This window comes from Pleurodeles waltl, chromosome 7 (assembly GCF_031143425.1).
Source record: "Pleurodeles waltl isolate 20211129_DDA chromosome 7, aPleWal1.hap1.20221129, whole genome shotgun sequence".
Lineage (NCBI taxonomy): Eukaryota > Metazoa > Chordata > Amphibia > Caudata > Salamandridae > Pleurodeles > Pleurodeles waltl.
The window spans coordinates 488,689,279-488,709,500 of NC_090446.1; the positions used below are offsets into that span (position 1 = coordinate 488,689,279).

Here is a 20,222-nt window from a genome sequence, read left to right on the forward strand (position 1 = left end):
GTCGATAATTTCCCGGTACGCCCCTCTCGCATTTTTTTTATAAATAGGAACAATAAGTGCTCCCTAGGATGGATGCCACTTGCCAAAACGGCATTTGACACCTTATTAATATAGGAACCCCAGTAGAGAAGATCAGATTTAAACATGTCCCCGGGTATACCATCCAACCCAAGGGCTTTGCCAGATTTTTTAGCCTTAATAGCAATCACAGTTTTCTTAAGAGAAACAGGGTGAAACTAGATGTCGGTGGCAGCTCTTCGCTGGGTTCGTTATCAAAGACGTCAAGAGAGGTAGGCTCACAACTATACAACTCAGAGAAATGGATTATCCATTGATCAGGGGGATGTGACAATCAGGTCTAGAATTTTCGCTACGCCCCTTTCTGGCGACGAGGGTCCAAAAACGATAAAAATCTGCATCCTTTGCCGCCATCAATAGCTCCGGCCAAGATGTTCCTTCCCATTTTTGTTTACTGATCTTAATTGCAGATGTGTATTCATGCCTAGCATAGCTTATCTCAGTTCTATCTTTTACTTTTATTGCTATTAAAAGGTTAGTCTTAGCGTGCTTACTTATCTTACCAAACCACCTATTATGCGGATTTACTCCCACACGTTTATTCGGACCACAAGGTCTAACAAATAGCTCTCTCATAGCAAGGAAAAAACCCTCATGCAAGTCCATTACTTCATTCGGGGAGCATGAGGCGGAACTAGGGGGAATTTGATGAATTGAAATTAAATTGCAGAATTTTTCCCATAGTTTATTCGAATTTCTAAATGAAATCCATTTCAAGGTACGCTTCTTAGAGGATACCTCTAGAGAAGAAGAAACTTCATAACGTAATTGCACCTCTTTATTTTTGAAGAGCTGCCTGTCATATATTACCAAAATGGGGGCATATTCACTATTATATTGATCCCCACCTTGAGATCTTTAATGCTATGCCATAGTCTTACATCAATAAGTACAAGATGTCAATAAGTGCTGCTCTACGACCCTCTAAAAAAAGTGGGTTTGGCAGGGACATCTGATGGAAATTGACCATTCCCTGGACAAAGACCATGGGTTCGTATATGATCTATGATCTGCAGGGCCCTGACATTGGATTCTGGCTGCCTTCGCTGGGATGTATATGGGGGAATATTCCATAGCAGATCCTCTAGCTGTGTGATTTCTGATAATGCGGAGTTAGGTTCCAGCCACACATTAAAGTCGCCAGCTATGATGATATAGTGGGTCATGCGATAATCCAGGACAAGGGCATTCAAAATCTGGATGTTTTGGGGCATTTTGTTTGACTGGTCAGGCCTATTGTAAACATTGACACAGAGTAGCGGTAAAACTTGCTTTGTCTGAATAGACAAAGGCAATATATCAGGCGATTCCACACGCACTTCTTTGACTTTCCCCACCTCTGATATTCTTATCCAAGTAATAAGCCCTCCAGCTGCTCTGCCAGCAGAGGACCGCCAAGCTACCTTACAAAAGGAACAAAACCCCTGTCTATATATATTTGATCTAGCCCAAGTTTCCTGAAACAGACATATACTAAATTCATCTATGTACATCCCCCAATCAACATCATCTATTTTGTTTCTAATTCCTGCCGCGTTCCATGTTAAACGTTTTGATGTTAATGTCTCATGGGCCCTGGATCTCTTTGAAGGGAGACTCTGTATAAATTGTGATTTAACTGTGTTATCTTTGGCTGACAAAGCCAAACACTTCTGGGAGAAAGGGTCTAAATTCACGTCACTGGCTACATTTATATTGATTTCAGAAATGGATAAATTACTATCTTTGGAAAATGGCAGTCAATCTGTATCTGAAGCGGCACCTGTTAGACCTGGAACACATAGACTGGACCTCCTTTCCATACAAACAGATTATAATTTGTAATTCATCTGATAGGCGCCCTCCCATAGACTCATATCTTTGATTTTGGAACTTTACTGGTGAGCCACCTCCCACTGTATGAGAGCTAGTGTTTGCGCATAAAGGCTCAGGGTTCCGCAGAACGTTATTCTCAGGACAGGTGCTATGAAGGCAAATACTTGCCCCGTTTTGCATAGGATGGCGAGCTTCCATAGATAGCAATCCCGTTACCAGGCGTGGAGTGGCTAACGTTAGCTTAACATAGTCCCATTGGTCTGCCTTTTCAATAAAATGTTTAGCCGATATTTTGTCTGAATAAATAATAGAGCCACATTGTCTAGTATGTCTTAACCAATGTACAACTTTATTTATCAGGGATGAATTATCTTCGCGCGACTTTGGGTGTAAGGGGGGTACCTTACACATGTAGAGTGAATGATTCTCATTAGGATGGATACAAGATGTTTGAGTAACCATAGAGTCCCACATCATTTTTACGTGTGATTGTTGCCTAGGTAAAGCTTTGAAACGGTCCTTAGAACGCCGTGGGCCAAAGGGCTAGTCCGGGGAGACTCTTGTGTCATATACTGACCAAGAAGTGGCTCTAAGGATAGGTGCAGTCACACCTGATCCTGGTTGCAGAAAGGCAGGGATATTTGTAGTCGGAGGTTCTTCTTTTTGTGCGAATACAATGGCCCCTGTTGGACTAGTTGGGCGCAAGATGTTTAGTACTGCTATTAGTGCTTGCTTTAGTTCCCTCACCTCTTCTTGTAAGCCCAGTATGAGAGACACCACCTCTACCTGAGAGGGAGCCATAGGAGATAGATGTTCTTGGGATCGAGAGTTTGAATGAAGACGCCCTTGCTCACATGTTTGGGCCTGCAAGTCCAATGGCAGGAAGCGATTTGAACATGGGATGTTATGTAAAGTCACATTGTCTGGCAAAAGGTCACCTGAAGTCAAGTGTACCGTGCCCCGTCCCATAGGTTCTGTATTTAAGCCATCAGGTTGAGATATGGGGATGAGCAAAAGGTCTTCATTGGAAGGGACGTTTCCTGTGGAAGGGGGATTTGTGGTCAAGAAGGGGATAAGAGTACCAGTTTTCAACCCTTTCGGTGGAAGCTTCTCTTTTTTATTCAATATAGATTCTATCTCCTCTATCAGGGTATCAATTTTGTTGGATACACAATTTGAGAAGGCATATGATGATTAATGAAGCTTTGGAAGTTTGTGTTGCACTAGGCCCACCACAGGACTTCCTTTCGCCTTGCGCTTCCCCATTCCAAAGTAATGTCACCTTACACCCACTGAATATCAAACAGGAACCCCCCAACAATCCTACCTTAAAGCCAGGGGGGTGGCCTAGCCCAGCCTCACATGGGCTCAGACGGGCGTGGACGGGCCCACGCGGCCTGTGCTGCAGGATGCTGTAGCGCATTATGAGTGCTTGTCTCGTGGCTCTGCCCCCTCCAACCACACGGGGCGCTTGGGACAGGAAGTCCCCTTCTGGTCTCTGCCGTGTGGGTGAACCCACGCTGTGGGATGCTGTAGTGCGTTATGAGCGCTCATCTCGTGGCTCCGACCCCTCCAACCACACGGGGCACTTGGGACAGGAAGGACTGAGGAAGAGGGCAAGGGATAGGTTTCGGCTAGGAATAGAATGAGTATACCACAATATTGGGGTCAATTCACAAGCTGTCAGCAGAGCACTTTACTCCTTGGAAGGCCAGAAACCTATCTGCAGAGTGTCTCAAGGTTCATCCCTTAACCCCACCTTCTTGACCGAATAGATGATCTCTCTGGCCAGCGTCACCCATGACCACAACATCAACATCCTCTCCTATGCCGACGACATACAATTTATACTCTCCCTCTCCAACAACACCCTGAACACAAGAAACAAGTTCACTGCCTGAACGACCAAAGTCATTAACTGTATGAAAGCCAGCTGTCACAAGCTCAACACAGGCAGGATAGAAGTAGTGCATTTTGGTAAGAACACCTCACTATGTGACTCCACCTGGTGTTTGCGAAACTCAGATGCAACCCCACACCAAGAACCCACGCCCGCTACCTTTTAATAACCATCAGCAGCAAACTGGGAATGAACACACAACTCAATGCCATGACTGCATCCTGCTTCCAAGACTTATGTTACTGTATTTAGGCAATTGCTAAAGCTAGAAAGAAATTATGGGTTAAAGTACGTATAAAAAAGGGTTGGATAAAAAAAGTTAAGAGATAGTTCTGGGATATCTACTGGGGTTTTCCACATTTAAAAATGGTAAAAAAAAGGTAACTTAGAATTTCTGAAAAAATGCCTTCTGGAAGAACAGTATACTAGGTGCCATGCTAATGTTTTCAGGTTAGTGAATCAAAGCTCTCTGTGGCAGTCAGGAAAGGGTGCAATTTCGTGCTTTTGGAATTTCAAGTAATGGATGAGTCTTACTTCTGGTGTTAATTGATCCTCCTACAATGAAGAGTACTACATGCAGGTAGGACAGTATTTGTGGGCGGATGTATTTGTACGTAAATGAGGCTCTGCTTTCAACAGGACCAATGCAAGGATTTTTTCTGCCCCCAGAGAAGTGCATTTTTGCCCTTCCAATGGAACATCACCTATAGCCACCCTCCTTCAATTTGACAAAACTGAATATATTTAACAAACTCAGTTGCAAAGCTTGTTTTTTTGGATTAGCTCCATCAAAGCAAGGAATTTCACAACTGCAGAGCCAAATAGAGTGCACACACAAGGTACAGTTTAGAAGAATGGCAGTGAGGTGGGCCAGACTGTGCTGATTCTGCTACATCCACAGAAGAGTCTGGAATTACCCTCCTCACCCGACTCTCACCACAGCCAAAGACAGACATTTCCACTCCTTCTTTAATTGCCATGACCACCCAAACACTTTCCTTTACTGACACATTTTGAATTGACATACTACACTTTCTGCTTCCACGAAGTTGCTGCACTTCTTTCCAGCAAGCATACCAACTGCCATGGACTGCCTAAGGACATGGTGAACTCCAGGTAGTACCTGTTGGGTATGTGTCAATCACCATGACCTAAGCTTTTATTATATGTTTTAGAGAAAAAGCGCAGCTCCCCCCTCGGCTGGAGATGCTTGGACCCAAAGACAGACCAGGAGGAGCAGAGTTGCAGGTTGCTGTTGTGTCACTCGAATGGTAAGGGGCTCAGGAAGACCACTTCAGAGGGTGAGCAGAGGGGCAAAACACTGAGCATGAGAGGTGTGCATCTGTATCCTAGAACTGGAACAGCATGTGATGCACTAGATCAGAACTGAGGTCAATCGGCACTGCAGTGGGTGTATTGCTGCACTACCAGAGTCAGCTGCATAATCAGGATTGATGTTTGTTACCAGAATTATGTGTGGGCTTCAGGATTGGAATATCAGGGATGGGGGCATAACTAGAGGAGGGGGCACTTACTCCTTCTAAGGGCTCTTAGGGGAACCTACGCAATTCAGGACCCTTTGAACACAATTTTCAAGGGAAGTGGGGACAGTCTTTTTGTCTTAATCCATGACTGAGAGGAGCGACTGAGAATAGAAGTGCTTTGACAGAAGTGCGCATGGGACCATGTTGTTTGGTTGCTGCCATCTTGTGTTAGTATTCTCAGCTGTACCTCCTATTTTTCCCTTTCAGACTGGAAGATTGTGGAGAATAGCCTTGGCGCTGGAGTGGAAATTGTTTTGCTGGGGTTGCCTCTCCACACAGAGGAGCTACTTCTCAAATTCCAAAACCATAAAAGTCCTGATTGCCTCTTTGGAGATGCTGAACCTCTGCAGAGGCCTCTTCACACCATGGAAATGCGTAGTGGCCTTTCAATCTCTGTGGAGTTGGACTTTGAGTTCATACAAAGCTACCTTACACGGCTGGAGACGAGATATAGTGATTTTGAGAGGACCAAGAAGAAGAGATTTGCATTTGTATACAGGTAAAACATTATATGCTCCCATTTTAAAGGAGCATTCCATTTGTTTGGGATTGCTCAAGGCCTTTTGATTTCAGTAAATAACATGAATAATATACTTAAAGGAGCTTTAAGCCACCTCTCTTCACCCATTGGTCTGTTGTTGTGTTATTCCCGTTTTTGCTTCTGCCCACTACAGCATACAACATGGGGCAAAGGGTATCCCTACGCAAGCCTTTGGCTAACATCACTTTGAGTGACTACATTTTGCTCTTTTAGAGAGTGCCATCCACACATAGGGAGTTACATTTTGTGCCAGTGTTGCCTGATATGATAGTATGATTCAATTGAAGTGACTACAGAGCACATTCAAGCTTTATCAGTTTCTGTCTCCTTTCAATGCTTTTCTAATTGTATTTTGAAGTGGACTGCTGCTATTTACCATATTGTGTTTCTGTTCTTGGTTTCACCAATAGTTCTTTGAGAAACTTTGTCCTGGAAGAAAACAAACTTTATAGTGTTTAGTTTGCAGCATGTTTGTAGCAGTTTTACCTAAACATTGGTGGGGTGTAATTTGAATTTTGGTGTCCAATATTTTATACTGTGAACCCTTTTTTCTTCCTTCTTTCCATTATCTTTCTTTTTATTTTTCCTTTTTTCATTCTTTCCTTTTTTCCAACTTTCCTTCTTTCTTTTCATTCCTTTTACCTTCTTTCACTCTTGTTCTTTCTTTCTTTTTGTCTTCTTTCCCATTTTGTCCTTCTTTACTTTTTTCTTTGCTTCTTTACTTTTTTCCTCATTTTCATTCATTCTTTCTTTTTTCTTCTTTCTTTCTCCTTTGCCTTCTTTCTTTCCTTTATTCTTTTTTTGCTACTTCCCATTCCTTTTCCGTCTCCTCTTTCTTTCCTTTCCCTCTCTTTCTTATTGCCTCCTTTCCTTATTTCTTTCCTTTTGGTTTCTTGTTTGCTTTTATTCCTTTTTCTTTCTTTCCTTCCTTCCTTTCTCGCGTCTTTATTTCTTGCCTTCTTTACTTCAAGTTCTGCTCATTATTTTTTCTTTATTGCCTGCTTTCCTTCTTTCTTTTTGCCTTCTTTTGTTGATAATTTATTTTGTTTTTACCATATTTCCTTTTTTCTTCGATTATTTCTTTATTTTCCTTCTTTCTTTCTTTCGCTCTTTTTGCCTACTTTCCTTTAATCTTTCTTTCTTTCTTTTTTGCCCTATTTTCACCTTACTTTTCTGCCTTCTTCATTTCTTTCTTTCCTGCTTTCTTCCTTGTCTTCCCCCTTTAGTTTTCTTTACTTCCCTTCTTTTCTTCTTGCCTTTTTTCTTCCTTACCTTTTCCCCTTTTCTTTCCTTCTTCCTGCCTTCTTTCCTCCTTTCTTACTTTTTACCTTCCTTCGTTCTGTTTTTGCCTCCCTCACTCGCTTCCTTCTTTTTAGCTACCTATTTTCTTTCCTTTATTGCCCTTTTATCTTTTTTCTGCCTTCCTTCCTGTTTTCCTTCCTTTTTTCCTTTCTTCCCATCTTTCTCAAAGGTAAAGCTAACAGCCACTGCCAATGCCAGATCAATGGCTTTTTTAGGTCTGTGCTAGCTAAAACCTTTTGATTTCACTAATAGTATGTATAACATAGTTACTTATAGGAGCATTCAATGTTTCTTCCACATGCATCAAGGGGCAATGTTATTCCACTTCAGCCACTGACTGACTTCTCAATGAGTTACTGAATGCTGTCTTTTCACATGGAGCACATCCACACACAAGTTAGTTCTCTTCAGAGCTAGGTGTACCATGGTAATGTGTACTTTTTTGAGACCAGAAAAACACTTCTGCCTTTAGGCTTTTTTGTTTTTTTAGCTTTACTGAGGGCCCAGCAGCCATCTGAACAATAAAGGTTTGAAAAAATGATGAAAAAAAAACAAGAATTGCCAAACGGCAGACCTATTAGCTTTGTCAATGCTTGTTTTTATTGTACACTCAAACACACAGAATTATATTGAGCAAAATAAGTTTGCATTTCGTTTTTTTCTCTATGTAAATTTTGGAACAGCGCATCTTACAAACAGATGTGTGTAATTCTGCTTTCTGACATTTATTTATTATGTGTCATTTTGCAATTTTGAAACACATGCAATAGTGCATGTGTGTCTGAGTCTAACAGGATATTCGGTAGGGCCAATTTTGGATGGAGGTCCACCTGCCGTGCCCATCCCCTTGCCAAAAGGTCTGTATCACTAGGCAAAACTATGTTGTGAATAAAATTGCCCTCCAGGTCTCCACATCTTAGGCGCATAGTGGGGACGCCCAATTTGAAGCTCTGTTTCTTCTGTGCAAATTAGACATGGTGTAAGTACTTAAATGAGATCAGTCTGAATTACAATGATATTCCTGCCTCTTTCTGGGACATCAGGGCCTTCAGCCTAAGTCTTCTTCAAGCCAGCCCAAATCCGATTTTCTTGCCTCACTTAGGCTGAAGGAAAGAGTCAGGAGTATTAACTACAAGTTACAAGCTACGAGATAAACAATATAGTATTGAAATGCTATGTCTTCACCCATCTATAGTTTAAAGTGAGTGGGTTAAATTGGGGTATAGTGTTAAGAGTCTTAGGCATGAGGAGAGGGTATGTACGAGATGTAGGTATCTAAGAAATCTAATGTAGACTGAATTCTGAGTTGGTGGTCTGTGAATGAACTTACATTGGCTTGGGTTACTGTGTCTCCCAACTTTGAGATGCCAATGGCATCCCACCCTCTGAGACCCAACTTCAAAGATGTGCCCATCCACAGGGGGGCCTCCATTGTGAGGGTCGCAGACCAGCCAGTGGTCCTCAACGCAACTTTCCTTTTACAGATCATTGTAGTGGCAGCCCGTGGTAGGCCAAGGGTGCAAGTCCCCATCTGTAGGAAGTGTATTTGGAGTCTACACTTCCCCCCCAGTGGTCCAGTACTAAGCTGCATAAGCAGTGTGTGAGCCAGAGATGAACATCCAGTCATTACTTAATAAAACTATTATGTGAGAACCTTGATAATAGGCTTGCACATCGGTCATGGCTGTCTTCAAACAAGGATTTGATGCACTTGTTCTTTGCCACCCTGAGTGTACCACTGTTCCATACAAAAGAACATCATTTTAGAAGCAAGTCAAATGAAGTTGAGGGATGTAAATGGAGTAGTTCTGGAGTTTATTTATGAGCCGATGGAAAGCTATCATGGGAATTATAGTGACTCGCCCTAACATTGATGAGCTCCCTGTAGGCCATAAAGTAATAGTGTCAAGTTTCCCTGCCAGCTTCTAGGTTCATCTCTTAACACATATATTCCAAAGTAAGAGAAGCTTTCAGTCAATATTATAAGACCCAAACCCAATTACATCACAATTGCATTTCTCTTACTGAGGTATCCCACTGACTTGAACCTGCTGACTTTGAGGCCTAATAATTTGCTACAAGTACACCATGTTCGAATCATGTATGAATCAGACCAGGCTGGATTCTGAAGATAGATAAGATCATCTGCATGTAGAGGCACTTTGTCAGTTCTCTCTGCCCACTCACATCCCTGGACTTGGGTGCCTTGGTGCACCCATTCTGCTAGCTGCCTTATAGCCAGAGCTAAAATGAGTGGTGATAGGTGATACGGTTCCTTTTTCGCTGTGTAAGGGTTCAGGGAGTATTTCAGTATTCTGGATCCTTGAAGTGAGTTGCATGTAAAGCCTTCCGGCATAGTGAGTGAAATAAGGGCCAAAGTTCATCTTGACAAAAATGGAGAAGAAGAAATTCCAGTCAACTGAATTGGACTTGTTATTATCCAACATGAGCAGAGCATCTGGTCTGTTAAGGTGGTGTGGTAGGTGTAATGCATTGTGAAGTGTACAGATGCTTCATGGGTCTATTTTGCATGAAGCCACTTTGGTCTGGATGTGTTAGAGAGCCAACCATATGGAGCGAGTGGTTTGCAAGGATCTTCACTAGAATTTTAACTGCTGCTCTAGGGGCCTGCCAGATTTGTGGGTTACCATAATAGCTTCATCCCAGAAGTCGGGTGGGAGTAGTTCCTCATTTATAGAGCCTTCAGATATTGCACAAAGGTGTGGAAGGATTCTACCGATAAGGCATTTAAAGATTTCTCCTGTGAATTCATGTGACCAGGGGCTGTCCTGGTCTGGAACTGAGAGATTACTTCTCCCAGTTCCTTAATGCTGATCGATTCCTGTAGCAAATCCCTGTCGGAGCTGACAAGTGCTACATAGGCAGGTCTAGGACAAAGCGAGACAGGACCCTGGCAGTCCAATGTACAGGGAGAAAAAAGAAGTAGGACTGGGAAGAATGTGTTATTACACTGTCAAAAATTAAGTTAATCCTGAATTTTTCATTATGAGAAATTCCCGAATTTAATGAATATTTTGCAGTATGCATTTCATGTACTTTTTGCACATAAGGGACTTATTAGCAAAGAACATTTCTTTCCAGGAGACATTTCATGCTCAAACCAGTCTCCTGCTTGTATCTTACTAGACCTTTGTTTCACCTTTCATGCTTGATGCTTGAATTTTGTGGTACTTCATGGAATCTCCTTAAGAAAAATTATGCAGTTTTTCCCATTCAGAGGACAAAGTCGAGAAGGCCTGGGAAAGCATCTGGTACTCAGTTCCGGCGCTACTATAGGAGTCAGAGCTTTCTCCAGTGACAAAGCTGGGGTCCTTTGCCTAGTTAAAGTAACAAAATGTGCTAATTTTGCTGCACCGTTGGTCGGCATGGCAATGCATCACCATCCAGGACATCTGTGATTTATTTAGGAGAGCCAGTCATAGCAGAGTTATGTTATGGCCTATTAGTACAAGTAGTCCTGGTTCACCTCAAATTAGACACTGTCATTTGATGTCAAGAGGCAGAGACTCCAACTGTCCAGCCATCTCAAGTTTGGGCCTGTTATGTTTAGCAATGCAAATTATTACGTCACTACGGATTGTGGCCTTAAGCACCTCCCAGACCATCTAGGGGATGCGACTGACCCCATTTAGGATTAGTAGTAGTTCTCAACATCAAGTTGATAGCTGTGCCCCAATCTCAGCATTAGCACATTAATCAGTGACCAGGTGCTAAATCTTCAGCCCATTTGCCGCCTTCCACCACCCAGATCCCAGCTCATTATGAGAGAGTGGTCAGGCAGGCCACTAGCCAGGATGTCTGGGTTAGTAAGCTGCGCAAGTTTAGAGAGTGACATCAGGAAGTTGTTTATCTTGGAAAAGGATTTGTGGGTATCAGAAAGGAAAATGAAATGCAGTTCATATGTGTGACAGGTGCCAGACCTCTCCTAGGCCCAGTGATCTTGTGACTTTCACCAGGAGGGTACTGTTCTTATGTGGGTGTATGGGAGTGTGTCATTGTCAAGCGAATTACAACACCCGGGGTTCTCAGGAAGAATGGGCCCAAGTTTAATAAGAAATATCTAATTCGCCTGAGATTCATACAGATATTTAGAGAAGGATAGTGCTGTCAACAAGGCTTTCCTTTCAACAATGCTGGAATGACTATTCACACCTTTCAGTTGTTCATAGAATGCCTTAAAAGTACACCTTATAGATTCTTCTTCCAGTGACACCCGGTGACTATCTGCAGCTTTTAGTTTATCAGTCCTGCTTTCTGTCCTGGGTTATTTGTAAGATTTATGATTAATGGTTCCAGAGGCGATCTTCAGAATATCAAGCACTTGCTGATCAGTTTTATTGTAATACTTGTTTGTTCTTGAAGGGTGTAAAACTATCAAAACATTTATTTCTTACAGTCTCTTGTTGAGCCACTACCAGTCCACATAAAACTGTTCAAAACTTCCAAGTTGAATGGATGAGGTAAGGTTTTTATTAATAAAGATAGCATAGAATTAATCCCACAACTACATTGAAACAATATAGTGATATCTAATCTACATTCCACTCTAGGATTAACTAGGAATCCGACTTTCTAAAGTAACTGTATTAAGATCAGAAAAGTCTATAGGGCTAACTTCTACGGAAACAAATTGAACGTACATTGAAGTCAAAGATTAATGGTGATTTGACCTGCTGCAAAAACTATGAGTGTAAATAGTATACGTCAGTGTGGCTGTGTTTATGCTTCGTCAGATTTCTTCCTGTTGAAAACGTCTTGTGACTTTAACAATTTTGAGACAATTGTTAAGTTTGGCATCATCTATATTCCCATGTGAATAATGCTCCTTTGGCTATCCATTTTAGCAATGGTCTTACTAAAATTCCAGCCAATCACCAATCAAGCATGGGGTAGAATGTCATGTGCTCTCCTGAATGTCTCAAGATTTGTTCAGGAACCAACTCCCAGACATGTTTCTACTAACACCTATATTTCAATTTCTTCTTTTTGTAAATAGCAGGTCGTGTAATTCATATGGTCGAAGTTGTTTAAACCGTGTTAGTGCGTCAGACCTTATTAAGTAAACTTACAAGGGAGACACGTATAGGCCGATGGACCTTTTGACTGCGCTTCGAGTAGTTCCCACCATGTTACCCTGTACCAATACAAATCAATAGCAGTAACAATCAATGACACCAATAATTAATAGGAGTCAGTAATTTCCAAACACCATGACCTTGCAGTCATAAATAACCACACCTTTATGTAAAAGTTAGAATGTTTATTTCCCTATATTAACAATGTTAATGTCACATAACTTAATCTCAAAATCAAATGATAAACATACAGGAACAATACTGGCTGACCAAAGCTGCAAAAGAATTGCAATCTAATCAAAGCTTGAGCCACTACACATTCTAAGGTTACAGTACAAATTAATAGCAAGAATAACTGCGCAAACAAAATGACATACATTTAGATCCAGCAAAGAAAATACATCAACTTTTATTACATGTAGCAAACATCAGCAGTGAGAATCCTAACTAACATCAGATTAAAATAGCAGGTTTGGACGTTATTGAAAAACAGTTTAGTCAACACAAATTTGAAAAAACATCTAACCATGGCTCTATCAAAATAGCGGTTGGTACCTAGAAACAAAAGCAAATAGACATAACCATCAGTAGTATTGCCATATACCTGTCCTCAATATGGTTCAGCAAGCTATGATAGTCTTCGTCAAAGAGGACATCAGTTCGGTCAGCAAGACATCAGGATTCAGCATTAAAGTTCAGAAAAACAAAGTCTCTCCATGCGGTTTGGAAAGGATAGCTAAACTCTCAAGAAGAAATAGGGAGAAAATGGTGCATCTCCTCCCGGTGCAGTCCGGCTAAGTTAGATTTCTTAAAACTATTTCCCAAGACCTTGTTGGTTGAAGAATCTCATGTTTGCATTTAGTGCAATTAAAATAAAACCTTAAATCTAAAGTTTTACTACTACACAGTTCACATGTCTATGATTGGCTCCTCTTCTCCTGTTCCTATTGTTTGGTTTGTCAGGTATCAATATTGTTGCAACATACACTCCAGTCAGTGCATCCATTGTCTTCTCCTGGGAAGGTCACTCTTACACAGACTACCATATACAATGTTTCCCTAGCTAGTACAGCATCTTCTAGCAAGCAGTTTCTCATGAGAACTAACGTCAGCTACGTGTACGTGGTCAGTACAGTAGAACATCACAATTTAATTCTCTAAGCTACCATTTTATAAAACGCCAGAAAATGCAGCTTGACCTGAGGCCGTGCAACTAGGCTCAAGACTATGCGAAGTTAAGGCCTACAATTAATAAAGCTAATACATAACACATAACCCTTAGTATGGCATATTACTACATTGATCAAACATAAGCTCAACATGTCACATTCATAAGCCATGAATAAGTACATTTTGTGAACATTGGCAGCCACTCACTTGGGCAAACCTTTAAATGCATGCATTATTTTCTCTGCATTAATTAATTTTTCATGCAACTTCATCACTCAAATTACATGAATATTCATTAGAAACATTCAGCGCTAACAGCTGTTAACATAAATATGTGCATCAGTAATGCACATAATGGGCCTGAAGCCACTCAGAACTATCTGACAGATCATCAACTTATATTTCTGCCTCACTCCTGTGTCACACGCACTTTGGGACACTCGCCTACGTTCTTCAAAGTTGCTTGAATTCACAGATGTTGACCAAGGTTCAACACCTCTAGCCACCCCCACACCATATCGACAATATTTTGCAGAATACATGTGATTGGTGGGATTCCTATGGTTCATAATACAGTGCATCAAATGGCAAAAAAAAATTCAAAATGCAATTCCTTCATCAGTCAGTCCCTTCAAAGTGAATGTTGCTTCTCTTCCCCCAGCCCACCATTCTTCCTAGTCAGTCAATGACAGTATTATACATGAAGGTAAATTTAAGTCAACTCATCATTTTTAAGCACTGAAACCACTCACCCTGTTTCCCTCAATTTTAAATAAGCCTTTAAATTACTTTTCAGATTAGAAAAAACATGAGTGAGGCAGAAATGTTTAAATTCAGGAAGGAGCAATGGTATCTCCCTTTTATGTCTGGCTATGTCAAAGGCCAAGTCAAAATAAACAGAGTAGCGGAATCATAATGTGTCAGTGATTTGTAGTTTTACCCAGGTGTTGGCCAAAATGTTCTATTTATTTACAATTCCTTGTAAAAATGAGTCTGCTATATTGATGTGTCCGCTATTCATATGTTGAGGGAAAGGAAAATAGTGGCCACTGGCGATGGTTATCCTTTCTGCTTCAATTTGTGTGCTTGCACCCAGTGTTCATATTGAGAGAAGCTTTATAAACCTATTAATCGTATCGTTATTGGCTACGAGCCTGGTTCTATCCCTCCATTCCTCTGGTACGCCAATGTCCCTAACGTGATCTTCGTGATATAATTTACTTAACATGTACTTAAATAGGTCTTCACTTTTTTTTAACCCTGCTTGTCCTTCAGGGCACAAGGGTGGAATCACAAGTCTATATGTGACTACGGATTTCAGTGAAGCCAGCAATGTTCTCATCTAATAAACAAACTTTGGATTCAAAAATGTAAATATAGGTACAGACTCCACTCACATAGCTTTCATCTCCTCCGTCAGGATGACTTTCTATATTGACTTTACGGAAGTAAATTATTATATTGTTTATTTTGTCCTAAGCCCTGCTTATCTACACTGCCAACATCACTTTGTTGTTTATTGAGTTTAAAAATTGCAGGCAGTCAGTTCCTGGCTCTCCAGATGTTCTTTGTATGGAAACTGGACTATTGTGGGTTACTCATATCAACAGATTCAAATGATTAGCACAATGGATGATATCATGAGTCGTGTGACAAGGCATGCATGGTCTGGTGTGGCATGGCCTGGTGTGGCATGGTATGGTATGGTGTGGTCTGGTATGGTAAAGTGGTCTGCTGTCCTTGTTGGGCAGATAAGCTGTTTGGATACAGAAGGCAGCTCATACTGCTGATCCTTGAATAAGTGTGGTCACACATTCTGCAAACTGTAGTGAAACACCCAGCCTTCAGACCTATTTTGTGAATTACTTTTCTACTTGACCATCATTTTCTTTTGTGGTAGTATCAGAGAAATACGCATGGTACGGGAGAAGAGGTACATTGTAGCAGAAGTCTATAAATCAACTTCAAAATGTCCCTGGGCTACTCACATGATCAGCTTAGTTTGTCCCCATCAATTCTCTTACTTATAAGTGATGTAAACCTAGACAGGATGCATTGACCTTTACTGACAAGTGCTCTTAACATGGAGAACAGGTTTCTTGTAATGGTCTGATGTAGGCACTACAGTTTGAATCTTGGCATTACCAAAGTGCAGTGAAACTGAAGAAGCTTTTTCTGCCAAATTGTCAGCTGAGCTCTCAGCCACAACTACTAGCTGACCATTTAATTGTGCTGCTGAATCCAAGAGGCCAGTTGCCTAATAGACACCTCAGCCGTTAGATTCTGCCAGTGAGTTTAAGTTCCAGAGGCTGGCTCATCAGTAGCTGTCTCCATTCAGCCTTGCAAGCGACACAGTTGAGACAACTGCTACCTGGTCATACAGAAGCTATCTATGTGATATTTATCAGTGTGTACAATTCTTAAGGTACTTATCAGACTGACACTGGGCAGCGCCTGACTGGTATCACTCTGTTCTGAATCTCAGCACACTATTTATTCAAGTCATTCTTCAGGCCACTTACTCCTAGCGCTGTCGGCGACATTGCAGGTGGCACCGGAGGATCCATCTTGTTCATATCTGCAGCCAAAGAGGGACTGCCCATGGTGCCACCATCAACAGCAGTGCCATCATAATTTCTGTTATCCATCTCATTTGACATTAGTAGAAAACCTGACAATGCTGACAGTTTGTCGTGACAACCACTACCCCTTTTGCTCCACCTTAAATTGATTGCTGAATGCCAGTAGGGACCATTGGTCTCTTTAAATGCTGGTACTCAAAATAATGGGCACTCCAGTAATTTGCATTGCAAGACCGGGAGACTGCGAGATGATGCATTTATATGTCGCCTGGCATGCAGCGAGTCAGAGGCAACGACCCTGAGCTGAGACATGGCAGTGATAGTTGCATTGAACACCGTAGGCTGCTTGATGTGTATGGGCTCTTTCTCTTGTATTGCTTGATTTAATTCAAGGACCCAAGACATTTTGTCGGCCGCTCAAGAGACTCTGTAGTGCTGGATCCACCACGGGCTGTAAGTGACTTCAGGAGAGAGCAGAATTAAGGCTCCTTAGTGGGATTATAAAGTGTCAGTAACAAGTGGCTAAGCTGACTAAAAGAGACTGGACCACCCTGCGCGATTGAACGCGGTTGGGCTATCTGTCTGTCTGGAGGAGACAGCGTTGGGCTCCTGCGGAGCTGGAAGCAGAGTGGAGTCTGGTTTTACGATGTCCTCCCCTGTGGCTGAGTTCTGCACTAGTGATGAAAGTGCCCTTATCTAAGCATTTCAGTGAGCTATTTTTCCAGTTTGAAATTTGAATGGCCTAAGTATGTTTTAGTCATGCCTCAACAGAAATCTAATGCTAATTTATCAGGCCCAGTGGGGAAAACCTTAGAAAGCTACACCAAAGATCGATGCAGGGGGGTAACAACAAAAAGCAGTGCACCTTGTTTTTCTGCTAAATCCAAGCCTCATTTTGCAGTTCTTAGGGCAAAGGCGGAAAGAGGTTTTGTGGCTATTCTACCACCAGCACTATGGATATCCCAAAGTCTTATGATAACATGGTGCTAAAGCTCCCTGTTCTCATAGCAGATCAAGGAAGAAATCTAGTAGTGATACTCAAGAGACGAGCTCCCTAAAGGGCTGTAATGTAGAAAATATTGGGGATTTGTATCTTGAAACCAGAGCCTTGAACAGTGGCATGGCTATGAAGCAACATGACAGCAAGGGAGGAGCCGCAGTGAATTTAGATATGGACAAGCCAGATGGTCCCAGGCTTGCCGCAGCAGTACCCAGCTTGATTACTTTGATAAATTGGAAGGTGGATACAGGGTCCTCTCCGGTAACTGCCACAAACTAGATCTCTAGTCAGTCAAACCCACCTTTTGCAGAGAGACTGTTTCCACTGCTTAGCATGATAAATCGAGCTGCCATGAATGAAAAGTCAGCTACAGACCTAAACAGGCAGAAAGAGGGATAGGTGAGGTTGAGCGGTCTCCTTCCAACCCCTCGCAAAGCAGTCTAAAAGTGGCCTCTAATTTTGCTGAGTTGGGTAGTATGGACTATGAGAAGTTTGGGGCTGATACAAATATTGAATCTTCGCTGTTAACAATTCTGGCTGAAAGACAAGCAGTTAAGACATAATAAAAATCACTTTCTCAAAAACTAGTTACTAGGATAGCAGAAATGGAGAAGGCTTTTGAGACATTTGTGAGACAAATGTAGTATATGTCAAAAAGGATTTCAGATCTTGAAGATACTCAAATGAATTGCTGAAAACAACTACATTCCTAAAAAGAACTTTGCTCTGTGAAACAACAGCTGGAGGATCATTAAAACTGAGTAAGAATGACTAATCCTAGATTTGTGGGGAGACCAGAGCGGAAGTAAGGAAAGGCTGCTACTGCTATTGAAATTGTAGAATCTGATTTATACTCACATGCTGCAAGGATTTACAGATGATCGGACAGTAACCTGTGCCCATCAAACACTTTTTTTGGAATATGTGGCCAGTACACGTCCCCGTAAAATGCAGGTGAATTTCAGCGATTATAGAATCCGCGAGAAAGTGTGTAATAGTGTGCTTATGAAAAGAGGGGCTCAAACAAGAGATGGGCTAAATGTGCAGGTCTTTCCAGATCATTTAATGTTTTCAACAGCATTGAGATGGCACAAAAGTATTTGTCTGAAATGCAGTCATAGAAACTGCTAAGGGTGAACAGAAGGGCCCTCGGGAATTGGCTTTATGAAATTAATTAATGCCCATGAATTTAACTGAAGAAGTGAATGTATTGTAGTAGGGTGAGGAGTTTATCAGTGTATGTTTTTGCAATATGAAAAGGCTGTAATTATGTTGTGTTTTCAAATTGTTCAAAATGTTTTCTTAGAAGAAAAACATCAAATGAACAGTATGTAAGTCTACTATTTTGCAGCCCCTATGATTAGATAAAGGGGGTGGCCCAGGCTGATTGGGGCCTTAGAAAGGTGCATGCACCACATCGGAATTTGGAGAGTAGGGGCACTGTGACCGAGCAACTTAGTCACTGCAGGTGGGTGGGATGTTTGTGGGGAAGGGGTTGAGGTTTTCTGGATTGCAGGTGGGATGGTTGTGGGGCTGGGTTTGAGTTTGGGGCTGAGGGCTAGACTAACAGCTCCCAAGTGGGGCTGTGGCAAGTATGTTGGGGGGAGAAAAGGGTTTCCCGCTGGAGCTTATCATGGCCATTCAACCAAGTAGACACCATGAATGGTGAGGAAGTAGCGAAGTGTTTTAGATGTAGTGTGAGATCATAACTATTCTCACATTTGGTGTGAATTGTAGGGTTGTTTCTGTAAATTGTAATGGGTTGAAGAACCCACACAAGCGCAGGGCAGTTATCCATTGGCTTATTAAGCAGAAAACGACTCTTGGTTTGTTGTAGGAGACTCATATTGAAATATCTAAGATACTAATAAATTGGAGGCCTTTCCAACTTCTCATTCTTCTGCATCTGCTTCTCTAAAGGGTGTTGCGCTTCTCATGAGTAGGAAGTTAATGCCTACAGAAGGGCAGTGGATTTCTAATTCATTGGTGAATGGGCAGTAGCAAAAATTCTAATTAATGGCGAGAAGGTGTTGTTTTATGGCCTGACCTCTGATGATGCACAGCCAACATATTACTTGTTGCTTCAGTTGGTGAGATTTCCTAATAAAATAATTATTAGTGGGTATTGTAATTCTGCACAAAAGATAGAGGTAGATATAAACAGACGGGTTTCCCACCAACCTAAACTTGATTGCTGGGGCGATGCAGAGGCTTAAGTAAGAACATCGCCCTCATTATGATTTTGGCGGTCTTTTCAGAAGACCGTTGAAGCCACGGGCACCAGACGACCGCCAGGGCTGGTGGTCTTCTGACCACCATATCATGAGTACTGAAGAATTTCCAGCACAATTTGGTTGGAAATCCTCCAGTAGTCGTTCAGGCAGTCGGAGGTGCAGGGGCGGTTCCACCACTGGCCCCAACCCACCAAAAGGACTCCACCAGCCGTATTACGACCTGTAATATGGCCTGGCGGTGTTCCGATGGCAGGGTGCTGCCGGCGGTGGAAGCGCCTATTCCCGTTCCCTGCCAGTCGACCTCCTCGACGCACAAGATAAGTCGCCCGTCTGGCAGGGGAGAGTTGGGGAGAGTGGTGGGTGTTGTGTGTTCCCGGCCCAACCGCTGTCCAACTCCCCTGGCGGTTCTAGTGGGGATGTGGCGGGTTGGGCTCATAATTTGGCAGTCTTCACCCCCAGCCCGTCGGTGGTGAGGCCCCACCATGGCCCTGGCGGTCCAAAGAGGGCCATAGTTTGTTAGATTCTTGGCAAGTCCTTAATCCATCATGTAAGTGTTATTTTTTTTTATTGTTTCTGCTCTACCTTTAGGATAGATTATCTTTTACTTCTTAAGAATCTGTTGATCACTTCTCCCTCAAATATTTCAAAATATTTATCAGATCGTGCTGCTGTTAGTCTTAATGGGACCCTGTTCTGAGAAACCGGTCTTCCCCAATCGTTGGTCCTTAAGCAGAGCCTTTTTAGTGGGAAAAATTAATGCCCGACTAGTTTGTTGTCTGAGGAGAATAAACACTTCTCTTCCATTGAAAATGTAAGGGAGGCATTCAAAGCGACTATGCTGAGGGAGAGTATTGATTATGGGGACAATCTTTAGAAATTAAGAAACAAGATAAGTAGGGAACTCTTGTAGGCCTTTTCTTTTGCAGAGCTCAAGCACATGCAAGTAGTTAATCCCAATAC

The 20,222-nt window shown here is 42.0% G+C and overlaps 1 protein-coding gene across 3 annotated transcripts in view; it reads left to right on the forward strand.

Moving 5' to 3' along the window:
* LOC138304239 (selection and upkeep of intraepithelial T-cells protein 2-like) overlaps positions 1–20,222 on the forward strand; it is a 185,762-nt gene that overhangs the window by 113,538 nt on the left and 52,002 nt on the right. For all 3 annotated transcript variants that reach the window (XM_069244131.1, XM_069244133.1, XM_069244132.1), the window contains 2 exons: positions 4,969–5,064; positions 5,545–5,836. In XM_069244131.1, the coding sequence (XP_069100232.1) occupies positions 4,969–5,064; positions 5,545–5,836 (388 nt within the window). The remainder of the gene's footprint in view (positions 1–4,968; positions 5,065–5,544; positions 5,837–20,222) is intronic.